Consider the following 21736-nt stretch of genomic DNA (forward strand, 5'->3'; position numbering starts at 1 on the left):
ATAGCTCAAAATTCAAGAGCAAGAAAAGGGAAAGAGAAAAACCAGCCATGACAAGATCAGTGGTATCCCAAAGCCAGTACACCAAAACACCCGCAAACCTCGACTACGTGATATCGCCTCATTTTGAGGCCTCGATGAACAGCTCCCTCATACGCCTGAAGAATCCGCCGAGTTGTCTCGATTGGTTCAGCCTCTCCAGTGCTTCGTTCACCTCCTCTTGGTCAAGACGGGGCTTCATGTAAGAGACCGTGTACTCGCGATAGGTTGTGTCCAGTTCGAAGATACCCTCCTTCTCCCAATCGCGCTCATTGATGTGTGTAAAGGTGAACTTCAAACGGTCGCTCACACCGGCACCCTCCATCTCCAGGCAAAGGTAGTCCCGCCAGAAGGCAAGCTCTGGCTGATTAAATCGGGCTTGGGAATCGAGGTAGCGAGCGTGGTCTCTTTGAGCTTCGCGCTTGGCGGCGATCTGGCCCTGGACCTCTGCAATCTGGGCCTTCAGGGCGTCGCGACGGGCAATCTGCTCATCCCTGCGCGAATTGAGAGCGGCGATCGCGTTGTGCATTTCGGCTGTTTCTTGGGCCTCTTTTGCGAGCGTCTGCTGATGCGTCGTCGACTTGAGCTGTAGGATCTCGATTTCTCTCTGCTTGTGGCGTTGGTCCTCTATCAAGAAATGTGTCAGCACTGCCTCCTGCATATCAGCTGGCAAAGGGCAGACCTACCCTGCATCTCGGCAATGTTGAGGTAAAACTGATTCTTCTCCTCCCTCATCCGCTTTCTGCCCTGGACAATGTATTCATCGAAGCGTGTCTTGAAAGCATCCATTCGCTGACGCAGGTCGTCGAAGCCAAACTGCACATTCGGAAGGGAGTCGGCCATCGAGGGCGCATCGGCAGACGAGAGAGGGGCGCGCATTGCGCTGGTGGAGAGCGAGGGCTCAAAGACCGCGGTAGCCATGTTGTCGGTGCAGCCAGGTGAGGGTCGGCCAGTGATCGAATCGGTTGTTGCTATGTTCGAGAAGCGTGTGCTGGTATCGCAGTAAGGTGCGAACGGTTGTGTATGCTGGGATTCAATCGCGGGGCGCAAGAAACGCTAGTCGGCGTGGTGTTGAACAGCAGCAGCGCGCACGGACGACGTTGGCGGGGCGACGGGCGGCCGGCGGCCTTAGGGCTGAAAATTTCCCGTCACCTTAGCGGCGGGAATGCGATCACTCGCTTGCTTCGACTCTTTTCCTGCAGCCGCTCCAGCTTCTCAATCCTCGTCGCTGCGTCTGCGCGCCTGCAGCATGACCCCGGAGCACTGATCGCAATTAACGCCCATCAAATGCGCCGGAAACGCCGCCATCGCCTGCGACGACATGATCTTCTCCGCCGTTGAACCCCCACCGAAGCCGAATGACTGACCCGGGTGTCGATGACCTACACTATGGTCACTTTGGTCAACCTGTGTACGACGTCGAGAACAGGACCTGGGTTTTCAAGCGATCTCCTGGTGTGCGACGCGTCTTCCACCCCGTGGGCCACCGCCAGATCGAGGTCCCCGCCACTATTTCCACGACCACATGCCGCGTGAGCTCGGCCGCTGAGCTGGACGACCAGCAGAGTCATCTTCTTGCTCTATTCCCCGAGTTTCAGGTCGCTGCCCCCCTTCTTGGCCGCCTTGCCCAGGTCTCGAATGCGATCGAAGCCGTTGCCACTACATTTGATCCTCTGACTGGAGACCTGCTGGCTTGTGGAAGAGCTGCCGATGTGGACAACAAGCGCGGGAAGGGGACCATCGGTTTCGTAGCCTCGCCTGGAGGTGTTGCTGGCGAATCTCTTCGTCTAGTGCGGCGACAAGTTGAGCGCCATGGTTGGTCTCAAGACAAGAGTACCTGGTTGAAAGTCCCCACTCTTCGCCATGGAGACGTTGGCTGGTGGCCCGGAACTGGCACGCCTATCTTACAGATCACCAGTGCAGTCCAAGATGGTGATCGCAGCACTTTTTTGGCCGTTCGTTCCGCCCGGTCCATCCATATTTTTCGGCCATTGTATCATCGTCAGCCAGTAGCTCCCGCAACCGGCCCTATGTCTTCTCTTCCCTTGCCTGCCTCCAGATTGGAAGCAAGCCCTCTGCTATGCCTCAGCTCTGGTCCACTCGAACCAGGCTACGCAGACGTTACTTTCAATCCTTGGTACCAGCGGCAGTTCGGAACGCTGGATCAGGAAGGGCACTGGGCTGTATACAATATAGAGGGCAGGCGTGGGAAAAAGCGTCATTATCGTTCAGTCCAGGCTACGGAAGGCCGTCTCGAACCGCCTGTAACCAGATCAGACATTCAAGAGGGTACGCTTCCTGGTAACTACGATGGCTGGGGCCGCATTCTGTGGGCCAACGACGTAACCACCGTGTTGGTTTGCAACAGGCGAATTGTTCAGGTTGCAGATTTCCAGGGCCGATTAGTTTACTTGTCACCGTCGAGCCTCAGACTTGCTCGCACCTCCTCTTGGATCTTGGATGTGAGGAGAGATCCTTCCGACTCAGGTCGCATCCTTGTCTTGACCTCCACGCACCTTTTGGTCGTGAAGGTGCCGGTACCTACGGAGTCAGACGAGGGTGATGGTTGGGTGGATGCAGATGTTCTACTCTCCTGGAGACATTTTGTCCACGAAGAAGATACGACAACGCAGATTCATGCATTTGTAGATGAAGAAGGTATGTAAAAATGCTCATCAGACAGCTGCTACACACACGCTCACTCAATTTTGCAGACACCGTTGTATTTCTACAATCTCATGCTTTATTTTACAGCATTGTATTCAGGTACCGCCGACATGAGGATATAGACTTGCTCGTCTCTGCTTCGGATCCCGCAACATTCCTGCACTCGCATCCTGCACTGCGTGGAATGCACATGGAGTCTCTCGAATTCGGTAGTCATCCTCTGGGCATTGCCTCTGGGCCTGGGAGCGACTACCGCGACAGTGGGCTCCGATTCTTCAACTTTCATCTCCTGTCAAAAACTCTGGAGACAAGTCGAATGCTTGTAGTCGTTTCGGATGAGGCATCGGGTCCATTAAAGCAGCAACGAGCTGCCCTGGAAATCGAGAGTCCTTCTTGGACAAGAAAAACCGGACCTCAAAGTTCGTCTCGCTTCTTGGACGACTCATCCTCTGAGGCGGATGACGTTGAAGATTTGGAGAATGAATCAAAGAACTACGAGTTGCGAAGAAGAAAGACTACAATGGTTTCAGTGGACGAGGTCCAGATGTGGAGGTTGAAAAAGTTGTCTCAGCTCAACGATTTGCTTGACGACATGAGCAAGATCGATGATCTTACGCGGGAGGACTCTTCTGCGATGATGGCCGAGCTCTTCACGAACATCGGCTCGATGGATCCCACGGAATGTCGCCCAAACATACTGTACCGTGTTGCTGGCAGGGAGATCTCAGATCTGAATGTCGCTGACGTTGACGAGACGTCTGCATCTTTTTCGGAGTTGGCGAGATCTGTCTCCGGGCAGGATGATGGTGAGCCATCATTGGCCATCAAACCCTTAGGTGGAGCCTCCATCGTCGAATTTGAGGATGGCATTCCGTCCATCTCGCTGACGTATGAGAAATTCATCCAGAAGCATGTGTCGACCATGCCACCGAATACGGCAGCAAGAGATCGCCTTGAGCGAGAAAGGCTTGCCAGGCGTGTGTCAGTGCTTGCTTGCCTCGCAAGTGTCAAGCTAGAGGTGCAGCAGCCGGAGATGGAGCGAGACTCAGTTGAAGCATCTCAACTCATGGATGAGGACAGCTATTCAGCAGGGTACCTGAGCTCCGAGCCGGACTATAGTCAAAGTTCGAACTATGCACTGCCGACTCCAGAGGCTACGCCCTCGCTTGCCTCCGAAGGTACCTTGATTTCGAGCATGCCGTCTTTGACCGATCTATCCATCCCAAAACGCCTCAGTAGATTTGGAGTGACGTCGGGCCATGGCAGCAAGCAAATACCAGACCTGCCAGCAGTCGGGAAGCAGGTGCTTGCCCAGTGGAGGATTGGTGAGGCGTATCCGGCAGGTCGTGACGAAAACGACTACTTCACGAGAAGAGGAAGGCGCAGGAGTGCTCTGAATGATCCCACTCTCTCTGCCAAAAAGCGCGAGAAATTACTCAAGCAAGAAGAGAGACGGGCGCGGAAGCAACGGCGAGAGACAGAGCTGTTCCAACAGTCACAGCAGTCTGTGTCGCAGACACCGCGATTGACGGTAGTGTCGCAACCGCCTAGAGCACCGATAAGCTCACCTGTTCGCGGGCCGCCGAGCCATATGGGGCAGTCTTCTCAACCGGCACCATCGACGCAGGTGGAGAGAGGGACCCACGGAGGGCGGCCAAAGAAGAAGAGGAGGCGGACCGAAGGGTTTTGACGGCAACATTTTTGGAATTTGTTCTCATTTGTCATTTGCTAGTTATGTATTTGTATCACCATGGGCGGAGCAAGGCGTTTCGGGAGTGTGATGTGGGGACAGGTAGAGTATCGAATATCCATGTAGTAGCAATTTGAGCACCAAAGCACGTCAGCGTGTGATCTGCGTGTTATCGGGAGTGGGGCGGCAGTGTGGAGGCGGAGCGTTCGCGGCTTAGCGCGTCTGAAGAGTCCAACAAGTCGCCGCAGCGCGACATCGGATGACGTGGAGCCTTCTAGATCAGCACTGCGGAGGCGGTATGGAAAGGGGCGCGCCGGGGTGGAACACGTGAAGTGGTGACGTGGGAAGTAAAGCGGCTCGCTGTGATTACCTCGGCCTCTTCAGGGTCCGGACGATAGCTGAGCTCGCGAGCTTCCAGTATATTCCCCCACCTCCGCTCTCGCCGCTGTGCCTCAACGCTCCTCCGAACCGCAACACACGCTTCATTGATGGCGACCCCCAAGTCGAAAGTCCTGCCCATTGTTCCGCTGGCCGCGCCGTCCGCCCTGTTCCCCGGCGTGACCCTCAATCTTCCCATTGTGAACCGCGCCGATGTCGCCTCTCTTCTCGCACACATCTACAGCCGCGCCGCAAGCCCCAAGACCGATGCCCCCGTCACGATAGGCTGCGTGCCGCTGAACTCGCCCCTTCTTTCGCGCGACGGCCAGCGCCTCATCGACGCCGATGCCGCTGCCAAGAAGAAGGCCGCGAAGCCCGACGCCAAAGACCCCGTTCACGCCACAAAAGACGACCTGTTCTCCTTCGGCACTGTGGCCAAGGTGTCGGGTGTGCAGGGCCGCGGCCAGGGAGAGCTGAGCCTGCTGGTCGAGGGCATCAGCCGTTTCAAGGTCCAGAATGTCATTCAGGAGCGACCCTACTTTGAGGCCGAATTGGTTCATCTGGAGGATGAATGTAAGTCCACGCGTGACGCTTGCAGAGTGCAGTGCTGACAATGTCCGGTTTGCAGTCGTCAATCCCACCGACTCCACCATGCTCAACCTCTTCTCCGAGCTCAAGCAGCTGTCACGCGAGTACCTGGCTCTCGTCCGCCTATCATCCATCTTGCCTCGGATGAACATGACAATAACACCGTTGATGGCACGGCGGCTGGAGCTGTTCATTGCAAAGAAGGACGTCTCCGAGGCCGGCCTGCTGGCCGATGTCATGGCTGCCAACGCCATAGAGTGCACCCACGAGGAGAAACTGCGCGTTCTGTCTGCCGTTTCTGTCAAGGATCGTGTTCAACGAGTCATCGAGATCTTGCAGAAGCAAATCCAGGCCATCCAAGGAAGCAGCCGGATGCTGACCGCCAATCCCGCCAAACCCTCGACCGGCATCGACGCGGAAAAGATCGAGAGATGGAACAAGGCACGGTTAAGGATGCCCAATAACCTTAGCAGCATGAGCGGCTTCCCCGGGTTTCCCGGCTTCCCCGGTGGCAATGCTGGAGCCGGCGGCCAGGAGGAAGGCAACGAGCTGGATGAGCTGAAGAAGAGATTAGAGGAGGCCAAGATGAGCCCTGAGGCACAAAAGGTCGCGCAACGCGAGATGCAGAGGCTACAGAAGATGAACCCCGCTCAGGCCGAATATCAGGTCTGCAGGAATTACCTGGAGAATCTTGCCGACATTCCTTGGTCCAAGTTGACCGAAGATCAGCTGGATGCACAGACTCTCGCAAGGGCAAGAAAGCAACTCGACGACGATCACCATGGCTTGGAAAAGATCAAGAAGCGTCTGCTGGAATACCTTGCTGTTCTCAAGCTCAAGCAATCTGTTAACGCCGACATCGAGGCTCAGATCAAGATGTTGTCTGAGTCGGCTCTCAAGGACAGCGCAAAGGACTCGAAGGAGGAACACGAGGAGAAGGAGGCAGCTGCAGATGAGGCAAGAGAGACCTCCTTGGTGAAGACAACCCCGAAAGACCCAAGCGAGGCCGAGCTTCGTCTGTTGGAGAAGAAGCGCATGGTCGACAAGTCACCGATTCTTCTCCTTGTTGGTCCTCCTGGCACGGGTAAGACCAGCTTGGCCAAGTCTGTGGCAACGGCCCTTGGCCGCAAGTTCCACCGGATCTCCCTCGGTGGTGTGCGTGATGAGGCCGAAATCCGTGGCCACAGAAGAACCTACGTAGCCGCGATGCCTGGTCTGATTGTGCAGGGGCTGAAGAAGGTTGGCGTTGCTAACCCAGTCTTCCTGCTTGACGAGATCGACAAAATTGGCATGTCAAATCACAATGGCGACCCATCGGCAGCGATGCTCGAAGTCTTGGACCCGGAGCAGAACCACACCTTCACCGACCATTACATCAACATCCCTATCGACTTGAGCAAGATTCTCTTCATCGCAACAGCAAACACTCTCGACACAATCCCGCCTCCCCTTCTCGACAGAATGGAGACTATTCAGCTCTCTGGTTACACGACTCTGGAGAAGAGGCACATTGCCACACGGCACTTGCTCCCCAAGCAAATAACGACCAACGGGCTTGCCTCAGACAAGGTCCTGTTGCCCGAAGAGGTTATTGACAAGATCATCACTTCCTACACCCGAGAATCGGGTGTCAGGAATTTGGAACGCGAGTTGGGAAGCGTTTGCCGGTACAAAGCGGTCGAGTATGCTGAGGCCATCGATGCCCACAGCCTGCAGCTCTATCAACCAGAGGTGAACGTGGAGGACCTGGAGAAGATTTTGGGCGTCGAAACTTTCAGCGAGGAGCTTGCCGAGAGGCATTCTAGGCCTGGTGTCGTAACCGGCCTTGTGGCTTACAGCACTGGCGGCCAAGGAAGCATCTTGTTCATCGAGATTGCGGACATGCCTGGCACTGGTCGCGTCCAACTTACCGGCAAGCTCGGCGACGTGCTCAAAGAGTCGGTTGAAGTGGCGCTCACGTGGGTGAAGGCGCACGCATACGAGCTCGGTCTCTCGGCCAGTCCGGACATGGATATCATGAAGGAGCGTAGCATCCACGTCCATTGTCCGTCGGGTGCTATTCCCAAGGACGGCCCCTCGGCTGGCCTTGCTCACACGATTGCTCTTATTTCCCTCTTCTCGGGCAAGCCGGTGTCTCCGCGACTGGCAATGACGGGCGAGGTCTCGCTGCGCGGGCGGGTGCTGCCGGTGGGCGGCATCAAGGAAAAGTTGATCGGAGCGTTGCGCGCAGGCGTCGAGGTGGTTCTTCTGCCAGAGGCTAACCGCAAAGACGCCAAGGATCTGCCTGACGAAGTCAAGAATGGCCTTCGCATCGAGCACGTTTCGCACATCTGGGAAGCGATGCGGCACGTGTGGCCGGAGGCGAGGTGGCCCGGCGAGAAGGGGTGGGCTGCGCTGGAGAGCAGACTGTAGGAAGGGTCTGCGGCACTACTAGGCGTTCAAGTTCTTCTGTAGTTGCGTCTCTCTTTCATGCAAGGCGTTGGTGGCGTTGCTTGGGTGTTTGGCTGTTTTGTTGTCATTCACTCCTGGACGCGGTGGAGGTTGTTACGGGAGATCTGAATTTCTACTGTGAGCAGTTGCGTATGTACTGTACATGTGTCGTTTTATGATAAGCTTCGGAATGCACTTATGAAACTCATTTGCAATCTTCAGTCCCACGATGACTCCGGAGATTGCACTCCCGTGAAGTCGCCAGAGCAGGCAGGTGGCCGGTTGGTGGTGGACTTGTCTTTCCGAGGTCTCGACTCGGATATTAGGCATCAACAGTTTGAGTGAAGGTGGGATGCAAACGGTCCAACACCGAATGCCGATGGCCAATGCAGTGATGGGGCATAGATGGTGGAGGTCGCAGTAAGCCTCAAACGCCACACAGCACCCATGTTTGATGCGCTTTGAGCATGACATTACCTCAGCGGCCGCGGGCTTATCAGAACCCGATCCTGGGGATGACATGGGGGAGCGGATTCTGCAGGCACAGGCAATCTACCTTTGTCTTCAGCCACGTCTCGGCTGGCGACGCTCGACTCCCGCCTAGCATGGTGTTCGTGCGATAAGCTCAACGCCCTCCGGCCGGCCGGTCTCGTCCATCTTCACCACGGCCCAGCCACCATGTCTCCCATGCAGAATCCCTCTTCCGCTCTCGTCTCGCCGCCGCGCTCGCCGAGAGCGCCAGCTGGTGGATGTTCCACGCCGCATGTGCTGGCCCCAACGTTATCTATCTATAGCTGCCTTCCCTTATCAGCCGCGACTCGTTCCTACTATCAATAGCCGTGAGCCGCCGCGAATCAAATAATTCCCCATGCTCGATCCCATGTGCCGACAGCTCAGTCTATGCCGCAACCGGTCTAAAAGTCCGGAGAAGTGCAATCCACCAACCGGCCTCTCGGCGCGCCCGCAGCTCTGTCCCCTGCCAACGTTTCCGCTGCCCTCGCACCCAATCTCATCAGAGCGGGCTGATCCCTCTCTAATCTTAACGTGCTGCCGAAACAGCCGTGCGTCGTCATGTTACTGAAATCACTGACTGATGGTGGGTGTTCTCGAGGCTCAAAGTGCGCCCTATCATCGCCAGGGGACCCGGCAACGCGGGTGCAGTCGCTATCTTGAACGGAACAAGCCAGAAGAGAACCCACTCGAATCCCTCAAATCCTCTCCGCCCGCCAAGATCGCTTGCCTATGTCTTGTCCGCTTGGCTTATTCCGGGGATGTTGCTCGTGCGCCGGCTGTCTCTTATCAGTGCCAAGCCGTATTGAAGGCGAGAAGAAGCCGTGGGACTGTGAGCTGGACGCGGAGAAGAGGCGTCAATATGGGGGTCCAATTCCCCCATTGCCGGTCTGAAGCTGTGGCCCCTTGACTCAGACTTGCTTTCGCGGACGCTTATATCTATCCTTACGCTCCCTCGTGCTTTTAGTCTGCTTTTCCTCCTCGATTTCCGAATCCGTACCAGTCCCGGGGGCTCTAGTCCAGTGAAGTGCCATTCAAATCAGCTGCCACAACCCTGCTGCACACCATGGCGGAGATACCACCAACCGTAAGTCCTGCTCTACCTCAATGGCTCCAACTGCTCACAAGGTGCCCAGCCCGAGTATGACCCGTCGGATCCCAAGGGCGGCGACCCTACCCTGGTCAATGTCAACGCCATCTACACGGGCCTGGAGTTCCACTACGTCTGGCTGATGGTCTGCGCCTGTCTCGTCTTCATGATCATCCCGGGCATCGGTCTGCTCTACGGCGGCCTCGCGCGGCGCAAGTCGTCGCTGTCGCTGCTCTTCCAGTCGTTCATGGTCATGGGCGTGACGACGTTCCAGTGGATGTTCTGGGGCTACTCGCTGGCGTACAGCCGCACGGCGGGCCCCTTCATCGGCGACCTCAAGAACTTCGGCCTGATGAACGTGCAGGTGGCGCCGTCGCCCGGGTCGGCGCTGCTGCCCGAGATCGTCTTCTGCCTGTACCAGCTGCTCTTCTGCGCGTGCACCGTGCAGATCGTCATCGGCGGCGCCTTCGAGCGCGGCCGCATCGTCCCCTCGCTCATCTTCTCGTTCCTGTGGGCCACCGTCGTCTACTGCCCCATCGCCTGCTGGACCTGGAACGCCAACGGCTGGCTGTACAACCTGCCCTCGCTCGACTTCGCCGGCGGCGGCCCCGTCCACATCGCCTCGGGCTGGTCCGCCCTGGCCTACGCCTTCGTGCTGGGCAAGAGGAAGCACGCCGGCGAGGCCTCGCACGGCAAGCCGCACAACACCACGCTCGTCTTCCTGGGTGAGTACTCCTACACTGTCCCTTCAATTCCCGGCAACTGACATTCTTCTTTTCCAGGCACCGTGCTCATCTGGTTCGGATGGTTTGGCTTCAACGGCGGGTCGGCGCTCAACGCGTCGGTGCGCTCCATGTACGTCTGCTTCAACACCAACACCGCCGCATGCTTCGGCGTGCTGGGCTGGGTGATGGTCGACTACGTCAAGCACAAAGGCAAGTTCTCCGTCGTGGGCGCGTGCTCTGGCGCCATCGCCGGCCTGGTCGGCATCACGCCCGCGGCGGGCTTCGTCTCGCTCTGGATCGCCGCCGTCATCGGCTTCCTCACCGGCGCCGCCTGCTCGGCGGTGCAGAACGTCGACCGCTGGCTGCACATCGACGAGGGCATGGACGTCTTCAAGCTGCACGGCATCGGCGGCATGATCGGCTCCTTCCTCACCGGCATCTTCGCCCAGACCTGGGTCGCCTCGCTCGACGGCCTCGGCACAGAGGCCGCCGGCGCCATGGACGGCGAGGGCGTCCAGGTCGGCCGCCAGCTCGCCGAGATCTGCGCCATTTCGGCTTACTCGTTCGTCGTCTCCTGCATCCTGCTCTACATCCTCAAGTTCATCCCCGGCATGCACCTGCGCGTCAGCGAGGAGGCCGAGATGATCGGCCTCGACATCGACCAGTTCTTCGACGAGCAGATTGGGGATTGGACCCTGCTCGAGCACGTCCAGATTGCCCACGGCCAGCCTGCCCCCGCCGCCGTGAGTGGTTCCAGCAGCCAGAAGCAGAGCGAGGACGGCAAGGAGGCGAAGGAGGCTTAGCCGACTGGAAGAGGAATTGTTGGGAGAGCTGGGGGATCATGATACCACTTTGGAGTGAAATATGTGTGACCTCTCAGGGGCGTCATGTTCACTGAAAGACAAGCACTTGTTAATAGATTTCCTTGAAATTGAATACCTCTAGCAGTACTTACATTTGACGGCGCTCTTCGTGGCGATGCCTTAAGTAATTCAGAGAGCAAATAGATGAACGTCAGAGTTGCGGACATGATGTGTGAATGGTGCGCTCATCCCGGTTCGCAGGTGTAGTCTAAGTCAGTACTATTATTACAATCGACTTTGTCATCTGAAATTGTTTCTATGGTCCATAATCATTCATACTCATGATTTTTTACATGTTGTACAGTACATACATCTACTGTGGCTTCCCTTTAATTGCCGCCACTGGGTTTCAGGAAGGCCAGCACAAGGACTCCCATAAACGCAGCTCCAGCGACAGCACCCTGAAGCGCTGCAGTGGTAACGTCAACCTTGCGAACAGAGATGGATCGTTCGCTAAAGAGGTCTTGAAGGTAGAGATTGCAGTCCTCAATAAAGAAGACTAACTTCTCTTGTGCAGTCATCGGAACAGGTCTCCTCATCGGCACAGGCCTTTCCTTCGGAACAGGCTTTTCCTCAAAGACCGGAGTAGGTTCGGGCGCTGGGAGGGGTATAGTGGGTTCCGGACCAGACAGGTCAGCCGTGACTGTCTCAGGGGCATCTGCAGACTCGACACGCTCAAGCGGTACGCCAGCCGGCTCAACGACGTCATCGATCTCTTTCTGAACAGCGTCGGCCGAGCGGACCTCGGCGGCTTCAGCGATTTCCGTGGCCTTTTCGGGGACGATCGGGACCGCAGCAGCCCCAATGCCGGCTGCTGGAACTGCGGCTGTCATGGTCCTCTCATCCAGTGCATTCTTGATCTCTCTGACAAGTCTCCTCCTCCGCCAGGGCTCGATAGCAACAAGCTGGCTCAGAAGTAGCAGAATGTTAACTCCCATCAGACCAATGGTAACCCAAGTGCTGTTCCGGCGGATGGTGTCGCTCCAGATCTGCTCCTCGTGGTACTGGGCGCGCTCACGCTTCTCCAGATGAGCGCGGGCCTCCTCGAGAGCCCGATCAGCGGATACCACGGCATCCTTGGCGCTTCGGACGGCTTGTTCGTTGAGATGTTCAGAGCGGATCAGAGACATGTACCGTTCGAGATCAGCGGCAGACCAGGAGTGCTTCCGTTCCAGCAGGCCGACAACTTCCTTTTGTGATGCCTGTTGTTGTGACTGGGCGGCCTCGAGCTCGCGTTTCGCATCTTCGACTTGAGCACGGCGGGATCGGACGAGTCGTTCTGCGTAGTCATTAGCACGCATTTCTCAAGTAATCGGCTGCATCTCACCTTGTTGCTTGATCTCCTGGCGGAGAGCCTCGATGCCAGAGAAGTCTGTTCCGGTGTAGCTATTTACCTTCTGCCCAACAAGGATGAGCTTCGGTAGCAGCTCATCGAAGTAGGCAGTGGCCCGCTTGTAGACCTCCCATCGTAGACCTTGACGGTGAGACGGTAGTTTTTCGTCTGGAACCTGCTCGACCCGCTCGGGTTCTGGAGACGGAGATGAGGAGGCATGTGGAGATTCCGGCTCTCGTGAAGGCGGAGGCGTTGTTTCATTCGAGGGTGCGGGTGCTGATGCATCTGGGGACGGAGGTAGTTCGGGGGGCTGCTGGGACGACAGGTCGGAGGTGCGCTTTGCGGCATCCTCAACGGCTGGCGATTGAGGATCGTGGAGACCGGAGGAGGGCTTCTCCTGAGACAGGCGTGCAGTGGAAGACCATTGACGTATGGCTGCACGCACAGATGGCGGCGGCGTCCTCTTGCTCGGGGGGAGCGGGGCGGCGGAGAAGGCGCGCAACTTGCATTGGAAGCACACGGACGACTGCTTGGAGACGGCGGTGGGCCGGGCTTGGGCGAAAGTTAGCGCAGCATAGTCGGAGAGCGAGCGGGCGGCGTGCTGCAGCGCCGGGCGCATCTCTAAGGAGGGCGGGTGGCCGTGGGAATGGAGTTGATGCCGATGGATTTGGATCGGTGGCAGCACAACTGGCCGGCGGACGACAGGCCGCGGGCGGAGGCGGTGAGGGCTGGCGTCCGGGAGCCAAGCGGCGGCGCGGCGACGGCTCACGCGCAATCATGATCCCCGCTGCGACCGCGGGGCTGGCTGCGGCGGCAGGTCGCAAATTGCGATTTTTGTTGACTTGGCTTCTTGTCATCTTCCTCCTCTCCCCCGTAGACCTCTTCTCACCATAGACTTGTCTTCTCCCGCGATAGACCGTCCAATTTGCTTCCTTTTGTTCCATTAATTCTCACTCCACATCATGTCTGGCGCTCCTGATCTCTCGGCGCTGAAGTCCAACCCCAAGTTCGTCTTCTTCACCGATTTCGACGGCACCATCACCCTTCAGGACAGTAAGTTCTAAATATCTCCCTTTCCTGTCTTCGCGCTCGAGGCTGGCTAGTACCGGGGCCATGCTCTTCCCCGATCGATGCCTCTTGTCTTGCGAGGCGGGACCGTCGGGTACTTTCTCGATCTCGAAAGCATGAAGATCGCCGTATTTGCCAGCCTCGAACATTTCTATTTGCCCTTTTAGAGGCGCTCTTGGGCACACGGAGAGAGCAGTACAGTTCTACATGTGGAGTTGAGCTTCCTCGCGAATACAAACACGCGCGAAGCATTGGTTCTGGCCTGGAGATACAGCGCCCTTCACGTGGTGTCCATCGATTTGCGGGATCCTGCCTCGTTCCCGCCTGCGTGTGCCCTGGCCGTGATGCTCGCAGAGTAGCTGTACTGCTCTGTCTGCCTGCAAGACGGAAACGCCGGAACAATGAATACTGAAGCTCGACAGGCAATGACTTCATGGTTCGTGTCTGAATTTGCCCCGTGTAGCGGATTCTAACCATTTTGAAGACGGACACGATCGGCTTCGGCCAGCCGCTCAGACGCCAGGGCAACATGGACACGCTCAACGGCGTCAAGACGTTCCGCGACTCGTTCAAGGAGATGATGGACAGCATCAACAAGCCGTACGATCAGTGCATCAAGTACCTGGTTGAGAACATCAAGCTGGATCCCGGCTTCAACGAGTTCTTCAAGTGGTCGCTGGAGAACAACGTGCCCATCGTCGTGCTCTCGTCGGGCATGCAGCCCATCATCAAGGCGCTGCTCGAGCACCTGGTCGGCCCGGAGTTCGTCAAGATGCAGGTCGTGGCCAACGACGTGAGGCCGCGCGCTGGCAAGAGCAGCATCAACGAGGAGGGTGGTTGGGAGATTGTCTTCCACGACGACAGGTAGGCGGCTAGAGGGAAAAAGCAAACAGCGGTTCTGACGGTTGCGCAGCGGATTCGGCCACGACAAGTCGCTTACGCTCCGCCCCTACGCACAGCTGCCCGAGGGCCAGCGTCCGACCATGTTCTACGCGGGCGACGGCGTCAGTGACCTCTCGGCAGCGAGGGAGACTGATTTGCTGTTCGCCAAAAAGGGTCACGACCTGATCCAATACTGCGTGCGCGAGGATATCCCCTTCACCGTATTCGGCGACTGGAAGGACATCCTGGCCAAGGTCAAGGAGATAGTGTATGTATCATCTGACCCCGTCTCACGCACCGGCGCTGACGCAGAGCTCCCAGTGAGGGCAAGACCTCCGTCCAGCAGGCGGCGAAGGAGGGTTACGAGCAGTACAAGAGCGGGCAGGCGGGTGTCAACGGACACGCCAAGTAGACGAGGGTCGGGCCGCAATGGCTGCGGTTGATAAGCAGCCGCACCCTGGTGGTGGGCTGGTATTATTGATAGACATGGCTAGAAATAGAGGGGCATGAACCGGTCGCAAGATCACATGATGCGGCGCTGTGCTTGGCCGCCGAGTGGAGCGCTTCGCTCTGCAAGGTCGATCTCGGGCTGCGCTTGGTGTCTGGATGGCTGCAGCGACTTTGACAACGCATCACTACCGCCCGCCCATCATGCTCTCACCACCCCTCCCGCTTGCTTCTGGAAGCCAGAGGCTCGCCTTGCAACCCTCGCGTTTATAGGCCGTGTTTCGCTGCTCGGCGATCGATCTGCTGAACCACCAGCCCAGTGCCCCTCAATTTCCCCCGCGGCGCGCGGCGGGGGTTTACCGGACTTTATTTCACCAGACCACCAGGGGCACTCGACACCGCGAGAAACATCAGTGCCCAACGTCCTACCCACCAAGCCATTGACCCTCCGCACCCGGCCCGATCCCACCCAGCCGCGAACCTCTCCCCCACGAAAGCCAACCCTCCCTTTAAACTTTCCGCCCACTCCTCCTCCAAATCCTTCACCGCTCGTAACCCCGCCCGCCTCACCTCCCCCCCGCCCTCACCCACCATGGAGACCATCGACCCGACGACCGGCCAGAAGCTGCCGCCCGACGCCATCCAGCGCGTGCTCTTCATTGCCACCAACGTGCACATCTACCAGATCCCGCCGCTCTCCTCGAACAAGGGCTACTCGGCCGCCGAATGGACCGACGAGAAGCGCAGCAAGAAGATCTTCACCGGCCGCATGCGCCTGCTCGAGACGGCCGTCCCCAAGTCCGCCTCGACAACAACAACAACGCCCGAGCAGCCGAGCGAGGACGTCAAGGTGGACCTGCTCGTCGAGGACCCGGCCACCGGCGAGCTCTTCGCCGCCGCGCCCTACACGTCGCCGGCCGTCGTCGAGCAGGCCATCGACAGCAGCCGCTTCTTCGCCGTGCAGTTCCGCAACCAGGGCATGAAGGCGACGCTGGGCATCGGCTTCGAGGAGCGCAGCGAGGCCATGGACTTCAACATCTCGCTGCAGGACGCGCGCAAGGTGCTCGGCTTCGAGCCCAAGGGTGGCAACAGCAACGGCTCCTCCTCCGGCTCCGCGCGACCCTCGTCCAAGTCCGCCGCCGAGGAGAAGAAGGACTTCAGCCTCAAGGAGGGCGAGACCATCACCGTCAACATCGGCGGGAGGGGCAGGCGGAACAGGAATAGCAGCGGGAGCCCGCCCGGCGAGGAGAACAAAGACGCGCAGGCCGCCTTGTTCTCCATCAAGCCTCCGCCCGCGAGCGGCGGCGGTGGTGGACCGGTGCCATTTCTGCCTCCGCCACCCAGTGCATCGTCGGTCAAAGCAGAAAGGCGGAGGAGTCGGCCGTTGCCACCTCAGGGGGCAATGCCGCCCGCAGAGAAGCAGCCAAGTCCGCAGGAGTTGGGCTTCGACGACGGAGAGTTTGGAGAGTTCCAGTGAGGCGGGCATATCTAGAAAAAGATGTATGCGTGAGGTGAATGTTCCAGATTCAACCAAAGTTCAACAATGGATCCGGAACTGCGCTCCAGTGAGCGTATCTGACCCTAATTTTTTTTTTCTTGGCTTCACTAAACAAATGGAAACCTGCATGCGTCACGGCGTTTGTCAAGCGTTCAGCAGTCCTCTCCTCACGCCTAAAATGGCGTCGTAGACATTCATGATACAGAATTTACTCCATTGGTGAAAGGTTACATCGCCTCGTTGACTCGTACATGCATTCATTCTTGGCTAGGGTCGTCAAATCCGCAGTCTGTCCAACTTTTTGTCCGGCGTAAGGGTGTCGAGAGGATAAAAATACCTACCGTTCCAGCAAGATCCTCGGTGCTGAGAGGTCAGCAGACCTGAGAAACATTGGCTTTCAAGACAAGCTAGCTTCTTCGCATTTCCGCATCGCTTTTCGGGTCATCTACACGCCGTTGAGCTGGTCGTACAGATCGTTGATATCCCGCATGAGCGAATCGCGGTCAGAGCCAGCAGGGCAGTCCGTCCATTCGCCATTGTCTCGAATGCAGCGGACTTTCTCGTCCAGCCGGATCTTTGCCAATCATTAGTGGGATTTCTTCCAGGATGTTGTCAGGTTCACTCACCGTGCAGCTCTTGGTGACATTGGCTTCAGAGCTCCTCACGAAGCTGGCCTGCAGCAGGTCGGCCGCGAAGCCACCATCATCCTGGGTCAAGCAGTCGTTGATCCTGGCAAAATCGATGCCATGCTCCATCGCACAGTCCTCTATCATGTGGCGCTGGGGGATCTTCTGGTACTGCCGAGTAAGGCAGTACGTAAAGCCAAGATAGATCTTCGGGTCAGGATAAGCCGACGCTGCACACAGCTCAATCATGTTTCCTAAGCATTCACTCTCGCCGTGCTTGCACTCAACGCCGTCGTCATGGTCGGTGGGCTTGCCAATGTACGAGAGCGTGAAGTTGATGCGATCCGAAATCTCGACCATGGTAGGCAATACAAGCAGCTGCAGGCAGTCGAGGGCATCGGGGCATTTCGACCTAGGATCGGAAGATAGCGTTAGACAAGGTTGTGGTGGCGTTTTGAGCGCGGGGGGAGCGGAACAGTAGGACCATACATGATGTGAGCCTCCAGGGGCACCTTCTTGACGTCGGTCAAGGCTGTCTGAGGGATGGCATCTTCGTCCCAGGCAATCATGGGGCGACTCTGGATGCCAGTCGGGAAGAATAGGACCAACAAAGCAAGCAGAGCTATGACGGCGACGCGCACAAAGACGGCCAACAGAGCACGACGCGGACGCGAGGGCTCGGGTTGGCGGGGCTCGGAGGGACGAGCAAGCGGCAGCGGATGTTTCTCGTCCATGGCGCAGGTGGGGGATGGGAGGTGCAGAGATGCGGAGCGGGTTGGGCGTGGGGAGCTAGAGGCGGAGATCAGAGCTCGGGCGGGACTGACGTTGCACGGAAGGCACCAGCACTCAGGGTCCAGGGCAGCAGGTGCAGGCATCACGGAAGCTTCCACTATCCCAGCTGGGCGCAAGCATCGGGACTGTTGCATCGGCTCAACCGCCCTACGCCCACGATCCGGGCCGCTTTCAGCCTGGCGTACCCTCGACTCCGTCCGCCCGCCACAGCTCGGAACCCTGCCCGAGGCGCAAGGCTACCAGCTGCTTTCAGCAATCTTATTGCCGGCAGATATGGCTCCCTATACCCCGTTATCTTAATTCCCCCATACACACTCCCCCTCCACATACCGCGCCAGACCAGAGCAGCCGTCCTGAACAGCGATGGCCCTTGATTGTGCTGCCGTGCTGCAGCCGCTTACCCGCCACATCAACACCCGCGACCTCTTGCAGCTGGCCCGTGGCTTTTCCGACACGTACAGAGACCTGGCCCAGCAGTCGACCCAACACTTCCTCGCAACTCCAGTGACTGCCCTGCCTACTGGCCGCGAAACTGGCACCTTCCTGGCCATCGATGTCGGCGGCACTAACCTGCGCGTTGGCTTCGTGAAGCTGTTGGGCGAGGCGGGCGAGCAGAACGATGACTCCAATTCAACATCACGCCATCATGTCCCGGACAGACCAGCCAAAATTCACCGCTGCCATGAGCGCGCCTGGCCGATTGAAGAGCACTTGAAAATGGACCAGGCTGATGATTTGTTTATTTGGATCGGTGACTGCATAGCTGCTGTCGTCCGAGAAGCTCTCGACGATGCAACCCTGCGCATCAAGGATCTTGACGCGATCCCCCTGGGCATAACCTTTTCTTTTCCTATGAAGTGCGTCTTCTCAGCCCTTGGTCGTGCTTTTGTTGCTGTTACATGAGCTTGAGCCCATCTTCGCTGCCTTCTTTGCGAGTGATCACGTTGCTGACCAGCTTCCTTCTACCAAGGCAAGATGCAATATCCCAAGCCACGCTCATGCCCATGGGCAAGGGCTTCGCCATCACATCAGACCTCAACCTGGGCAAAATGCTCCTCGCCGGATATGCGCGCCACTGCGCCAACGGCTTCATTTCCCCGCAAAAAGCAACTCCCACATTACCCAAGCTCCGCATCGCCGCCATCACCAACGACACGGTCGCCACCTACGCCTCCCTCGCCTACTCGATCAAAGTCTCCAGCAACAGCCGCGTCGTCATGGGCCTCGTCGTCGGCACCGGCACCAACGCAACCGTCCCCATGACCGTCGACAGCCTCGGCTCCTTCAAGACGCAATTTCTAGATCTCCCGACGGAGACCTCTCCGCAAGACGCGAAGATAGTCGTCAACACGGAGTGGTCCGTCTGCGGCACCGATATCCCCCTAAAGCAACTCCAGGTCCCGACCATCTGGGACGCCGAGCTCGACCGCGCGTGCGACGCCCCCGGCTTCCAGCCCGTCGAGTACATGACGGCGGGCCGCTACCTGGGCGAGCTCGTCCGCCTCGTCCTAGTTCAACTACTTCCCGAGCAGTGCGGCTGCGGCACCAAGGACGACCTGCCCCCGACCCTCATGCGCCGCAACTCCCTGTCCACAAAGTTCCTGGCCACGGTCGTCGCGCTCGCCGACGACGCGGAGCTGAAGAGGAGCTTGGAGGAGCTGTATCCCCCGCGCTCGGCCAGCGGCGGCAGCTTCGCGTGGACCAAGGAGCGCATGGGGCTCCTCCGTGCGGCGGCCGCCGCAGTGCAGGTCCGCTCGGCGGCGCTCGTGGCGGCTATGATCGTGGGGCTGCTGGCGCGCGTTGGCGAGGTTTATCTGGACGGCGACGACGACGCTGAGGACACGGAAGCAGATGCAAACGCCGCTTCTTCTTCTTCTCCTGGCGCGCCGACGACGGGTGAGGCTGAGGAGCAGCTGATCGTCGCCCATACCGGCGGCGTGATCTTGCAGTATCCCGGCTACTTGGAGGACTGCGAGAAGTGGATAGATACGTTGCTTGCTGCAGGTTCGCGGAAGAATTCGTCCAAGAGGGTCGTTCTCGGCGAGGCGAAGGATGGGGGAGTTATTGGCGCAGCCGTTTTGGCAGGCATGTTTGCAGAAGCAAGGTGATGAGCTTGCCCTATATTCATTTCTTCACCTCGTCACCGGTGGTGTTTTGTTTTTGTTTTTTTTTGTTCCTCTATGGTGTTGGTAGCAATCATAGTGTGGGCATTTAGAAGCGGGCATAGGAGTTAGGATGGGTAAGAGGGGGACTTACACACTGATAGCTCGCCCTATAGCGACTAATGACAACAACTCTAACCTCGAAACCGGAAATGTAACCTACAGCGCCCCTGTTTTTGTTATCTGTTTTTGTGGTATCAGACCAAACAGCAACACGACTAGATCCACGCTTCCCGTTCGTTCTCATTGATATCAATTTTTGCATTCAAAACCACAGCGTTAATATACATTTGATCATTATCAAGCTTATGCGATCTTGATGGTAAGCTTGCCAAAGTGCTTCTGGTCCCACATGTACTGGTAAGCTTCCTTGGTCTGCTCGAGCGAGAAGACCTGGTCGTCGACGATGGGGTGGATGTCGTTGGCCTCGATGGCGCGGTTCATGTCGTCGAACTGGGCGCGGGAGCCGACGAGGAGGCCGCGGACGGTGCAGAGGTTGCTGAGGCAGTCGAGGAAGGTGGGCTGCTCCTGCTGCTGGCCGCCGACGAAGCCGATGATGGCGATGATGCCGTCGATGCGGATCGACTTGAGGGACTGGGCCATGGTCTTTGGTCCGCCGACCTCGATGACGAAGTCGACGCCGCGGCCGCCCGTCAGCTGCTTGGCCTGCTCGCCCCAGTTGGCGACCTCCTTGTAGTTGATGACGTGGTCGGCGCCCAGCTTCTTGAGCTTGTCGGCCTTCTCCTTGCTCGACGTCGTCGCGATGACCTTGGCGCCGGCGGATTTGGCGAACTGTGGGAGAGATTGTCAGCTTTCAAGAGGAGGAGGCACAACGGTGTTCCCGGCATGCAAAACGTACCTGCAGCGCAAACATGGACACACCGCCGGTGCCCTGAGTGATGACCCAGTCGCCCGGCTTCAGAGCCCTGCCCTCGAGACCGTACAGGCCGTTCCAAGCAGTCAGGGCGGCGCAGCTCAAGGTCGAGGCCTCCAGCCAGTTGAGGTTCTTGGGGACGTGGACCAAGCCCTCCTGGTCGAAGGCGCCGTACTGGCGCAGGCAGCCGTCGACGACGCCGCCGACGCCCGTGCCAACCGAGACGTTGTCGAGCGAGCCGGCAATGTGGGCCTGGTTGAAGAGCGTGGCGACCTTGTCGCCCTGCTTGAAGCGCGTCACGCGCGGGCCCACGGCAACGACCTCGCCGGCGCCGTCAGAGGCCGGGACGACGCCATCCTTGAGGGCGAAGGGGTACATGCCCCGCGGGATGATGAGGTCGCGGTAGTTGAGCGAGGCGGCGTGGACTGCGGGATTGCTGGTCAATTGGCTGTGGGCTTTGAAGAAGGGGGTAGAACTCACACTTTACAAGGACATCCTTGTCGCCGAGCTTGGGAACGGGCGCCTGCTCATTGAGGATGAGCGAGTCGTTGCCATTCTGGCCCTGGACGCGCCACTCCTTCTGGGTTGCGGGAACGCTGGACATGGTGTGTGCGACTGGTGGGGTATCTTGGTCTGAAAAAATGAATCAAACGGAAGCGGGGCAGGCGGGCAATTTATCGTAGAAAGCTATGGACGTGATGGGGTTGAAAATTGGGAGCTATGGCCGCATTAATCATCGGATGGTCGTGACGTAACTATCGTCTGTGGGGTACCTAGGCCGGCATCCTTGCGTTATGGTCGAACGGAAATTCGACGGCTTTCCTGAGACCATGACTCGGGCAACGGGGCGCAAACTGCTGTGGAGCAAACAGCTGATGCTGAGGGGCAGTTGGGTGGAGTTGTAGTTGCCCCGCGGCCGGCGCCAACCAAGAACATCGACTCTGCATCTCTTTGGGGCAACACACCCGTAACTCAACGCAGCACGTACGGCTGTTCGTCGCAAACCCACCGGCTGTCTACCGGCTGCCTGTCACCCTCGGCACAACCCAAGGCCAGACCAGCACGGTGCCACGGCAG

At 58.2% G+C, this 21736-nt stretch overlaps 10 protein-coding genes across 10 annotated transcripts; 6 read left to right on the forward strand and 4 right to left on the reverse strand.

Moving 5' to 3' along the window:
* Positions 1-118: 118 nt before the first annotated feature.
* On the reverse strand, positions 119-915 carry LTHEOB_12574 (Kinetochore protein Spc25; the record flags this gene model as incomplete). Its single annotated transcript, XM_035509456.1, has 2 exons — positions 119-663; positions 723-915. 2 exons carry the CDS (start codon positions 913-915, stop codon positions 119-121), a joined length of 738 nt encoding a protein of 245 aa, XP_035364470.1.
* Positions 916-1394: 479 nt separating this feature from the next.
* Positions 1395-3953, forward strand: LTHEOB_12575 (RNA polymerase I-specific transcription initiation factor RRN6-like protein; the record flags this gene model as incomplete). The annotated part of the gene is made up of 4 exons (XM_035509457.1): positions 1395-1869; positions 2314-2694; positions 2751-3881; positions 3940-3953. 4 exons carry the CDS (start codon positions 1395-1397, stop codon positions 3951-3953), a joined length of 2001 nt encoding a protein of 666 aa, XP_035364471.1.
* Positions 3954-4881: 928 nt separating this feature from the next.
* On the forward strand, positions 4882-7771 carry LTHEOB_12576 (ATP-dependent protease; the record flags this gene model as incomplete). Its single annotated transcript, XM_035509458.1, has 2 exons — positions 4882-5344; positions 5400-7771. The coding sequence occupies 2 exons, from the start codon at positions 4882-4884 to the stop codon at positions 7769-7771; spliced, it is 2835 nt and encodes a 944-aa protein (XP_035364472.1).
* A 1594-nt stretch (positions 7772-9365) lies between these two features.
* LTHEOB_12577 (Ammonium transporter) lies at positions 9366-10917 on the forward strand (the record flags this gene model as incomplete). Its single annotated transcript, XM_035509459.1, has 3 exons — positions 9366-9386; positions 9436-10114; positions 10172-10917. 3 exons carry the CDS (start codon positions 9366-9368, stop codon positions 10915-10917), a joined length of 1446 nt encoding a protein of 481 aa, XP_035364473.1.
* A 389-nt stretch (positions 10918-11306) lies between these two features.
* On the reverse strand, positions 11307-12929 carry LTHEOB_12578 (uncharacterized protein; the record flags this gene model as incomplete). Its single annotated transcript, XM_035509460.1, has 2 exons — positions 11307-12256; positions 12305-12929. 2 exons carry the CDS (start codon positions 12927-12929, stop codon positions 11307-11309), a joined length of 1575 nt encoding a protein of 524 aa, XP_035364474.1.
* Positions 12930-13272: 343 nt separating this feature from the next.
* On the forward strand, positions 13273-14672 carry LTHEOB_12579 (2-hydroxy-3-keto-5-methylthiopentenyl-1-phosphate phosphatase; the record flags this gene model as incomplete). The annotated part of the gene is made up of 5 exons (XM_035509461.1): positions 13273-13363; positions 13801-13814; positions 13863-14242; positions 14292-14528; positions 14582-14672. 5 exons carry the CDS (start codon positions 13273-13275, stop codon positions 14670-14672), a joined length of 813 nt encoding a protein of 270 aa, XP_035364475.1.
* A 627-nt stretch (positions 14673-15299) lies between these two features.
* On the forward strand, positions 15300-16184 carry LTHEOB_12580 (Adaptin ear-binding coat-associated protein 2; the record flags this gene model as incomplete). Its single annotated transcript, XM_035509463.1, has 1 exon — positions 15300-16184. One exon carries the CDS (start codon positions 15300-15302, stop codon positions 16182-16184), a length of 885 nt encoding a protein of 294 aa, XP_035364476.1.
* Positions 16185-16650: 466 nt separating this feature from the next.
* Positions 16651-17565, reverse strand: LTHEOB_12581 (Gamma interferon inducible lysosomal thiol reductase; the record flags this gene model as incomplete). Its single annotated transcript, XM_035509464.1, has 3 exons — positions 16651-16779; positions 16832-17243; positions 17321-17565. 3 exons carry the CDS (start codon positions 17563-17565, stop codon positions 16651-16653), a joined length of 786 nt encoding a protein of 261 aa, XP_035364477.1.
* A 421-nt stretch (positions 17566-17986) lies between these two features.
* Positions 17987-19731, forward strand: LTHEOB_12582 (Hexokinase family protein; the record flags this gene model as incomplete). The annotated part of the gene is made up of 2 exons (XM_035509465.1): positions 17987-18480; positions 18594-19731. The coding sequence occupies 2 exons, from the start codon at positions 17987-17989 to the stop codon at positions 19729-19731; spliced, it is 1632 nt and encodes a 543-aa protein (XP_035364478.1).
* Positions 19732-20091: 360 nt separating this feature from the next.
* LTHEOB_12583 (alcohol dehydrogenase) lies at positions 20092-21263 on the reverse strand (the record flags this gene model as incomplete). Its single annotated transcript, XM_035509466.1, has 3 exons — positions 20092-20577; positions 20645-21084; positions 21140-21263. 3 exons carry the CDS (start codon positions 21261-21263, stop codon positions 20092-20094), a joined length of 1050 nt encoding a protein of 349 aa, XP_035364479.1.
* Between the last annotated feature and the right edge of the window lie 473 nt (positions 21264-21736).

The sequence above is a fragment of the Lasiodiplodia theobromae genome (assembly GCF_012971845.1).
Source record: "Lasiodiplodia theobromae strain AM2As chromosome Unknown scaffold_67, whole genome shotgun sequence".
Lineage (NCBI taxonomy): Eukaryota > Fungi > Ascomycota > Dothideomycetes > Botryosphaeriales > Botryosphaeriaceae > Lasiodiplodia > Lasiodiplodia theobromae.